Genomic DNA, 1,710 nt, shown 5'->3' on the forward strand with positions numbered 1-1,710 from the left:
ATCCTGGAATGGGTTGCCATTTCCTTCTCCAGGGGATCTTCCTGACCCAGGGATTGAACCCAGGTCTCCCACATTGCAGGAAGACACTTTACAGTCTGAGCCACAAGGGAAGCTCATAATCCTGGAGAACATGCTTATATTAAAAAGGAGAAAAAGTATTATTTTTGAGTGACATTAAAAAGAGAAATCTTACCCTCCATAAATATCTTAAAATGAATAATTACCAAAATGCCAGTTGAAAGCAAGGGATATTTAAGAAATAGTCTTGAGCTTCCCTGGTAGCTAAGTGGTAAAGAATCCACCTGCCAATGCAGGAGACTCCGGTTCAGCCCTGGGTTGGGAAGATCCCCTTGAGGAGGAAATGGCAATCTACTCCAGTATTTTTGCCTGGAAAGACTCTGGTGGGCTATAGTCCCTGGAGTCCTAAAGAGTCGGACACAACTGAATACACACACACACATATACACTTGGACATTTGGACAATTACAATTTTTAGGAATAGCATGTTTCAATCACATTTTGTACAACTCTTATGTAAGTGGGTCAGTGTATTATATTTGTCAATGTAGATACCTTCAGGGAGCTTGTTAAACAGCAGATGCTCAGAAAAAAATTGCTGAAAAAGACTGTCAAAATGAAGTCATAGTTATTTAATTAAAAAAATAAAAGAGAGCATGAATAAAATGTAAATTGAGAATAATCAACATTTGATTTTAAATTTATTTACTAAAACTTATCATAGAAGTTTGTATTGAACATTGACTTAAAGAAGAGAAAATGCTCAACTTCATGGATGTGACAGAGTTTATTCTTTTGGGACTAACCAGTCGTCGGGAATGGCAAGTTCTCTTGTTCGTCATTTTCCTGCTGGTCTACCTGATCACCTTGGTGGGTAATATCGGCATGATCCTGTTAATTAAGGTCAGTCCACAACTCGGCAGCCCCATGTACTTTTTTTTGAGTCATTTGTCATTTGTTGATGTGTGGTTTTCCTCCAATGTCACTCCTAAAATGCTGGAAAACCTGTTATCAGAGACAAAAACGATTTCATACGCTGGCTGTTTGGTACAGTGTTTCTTTTTTATTGCTCTCGTCCATGTAGACGTTTTTATTCTTGCTGTGATGGCCTTTGACAGATACATGGTCATTGGGAACCCTTTGCTCTACGGCAGCAAAATGTCAAGGGCTGTCTGTATCCGACTGATTTCTTTCCTGTATGTGTATGGTTTTCCGATTAGTCTGGCAGCAACATTATGGACCTATGGCTTGTATTTCTGTGGGAAGGTTGAGATCAACCACTTCTACTGTGCAGACCCACCTCTCATCAAAATGGCCTGTGCTGGAACCTTTGTAAAAGAATATACGATGCTCATACTCGCTGGCATTAACTTCGTATATTCTCTAACTGTAGTTATCATATCTTACCTGTTCATCCTCATCGCCGTTCTAAGGATGAACTCGGCGGAAGGGAGGCGCAAGGCCTTCTCCACCTGTGGGTCCCATTTGACAGCTGTCGTCATGTTCTACGGAACCCTTATTTTCATGTATCTCAGACGTCCCACAGGGGAGTCTGTGGAGCAGGGGAAGATGGTGGCTGTGTTTTACACCACGGTGATCCCCATGTTTAACCCCATGATCTACAGTCTGAGGAACAAAGATGTAAAAGAAGCCATGAACAAAGTGATCGGCAGGACAGTTTTAACAAACTAA

General features: G+C 40.9%; 1 protein-coding gene across 1 annotated transcript; it reads left to right on the plus strand.

The window, feature by feature from the left end:
- The first annotated feature begins 777 nt into the window (after positions 1-777).
- Positions 778-1,710, plus strand: LOC102390202 (olfactory receptor 5M3-like). Its single transcript, XM_025266307.3, has one exon. It carries the CDS (start codon positions 778-780, stop codon positions 1,708-1,710), a length of 933 nt encoding a protein of 310 aa, XP_025122092.3.

This window comes from Bubalus bubalis, chromosome 16, assembly GCF_019923935.1.
Source record: "Bubalus bubalis isolate 160015118507 breed Murrah chromosome 16, NDDB_SH_1, whole genome shotgun sequence".
Lineage (NCBI taxonomy): Eukaryota > Metazoa > Chordata > Mammalia > Artiodactyla > Bovidae > Bubalus > Bubalus bubalis.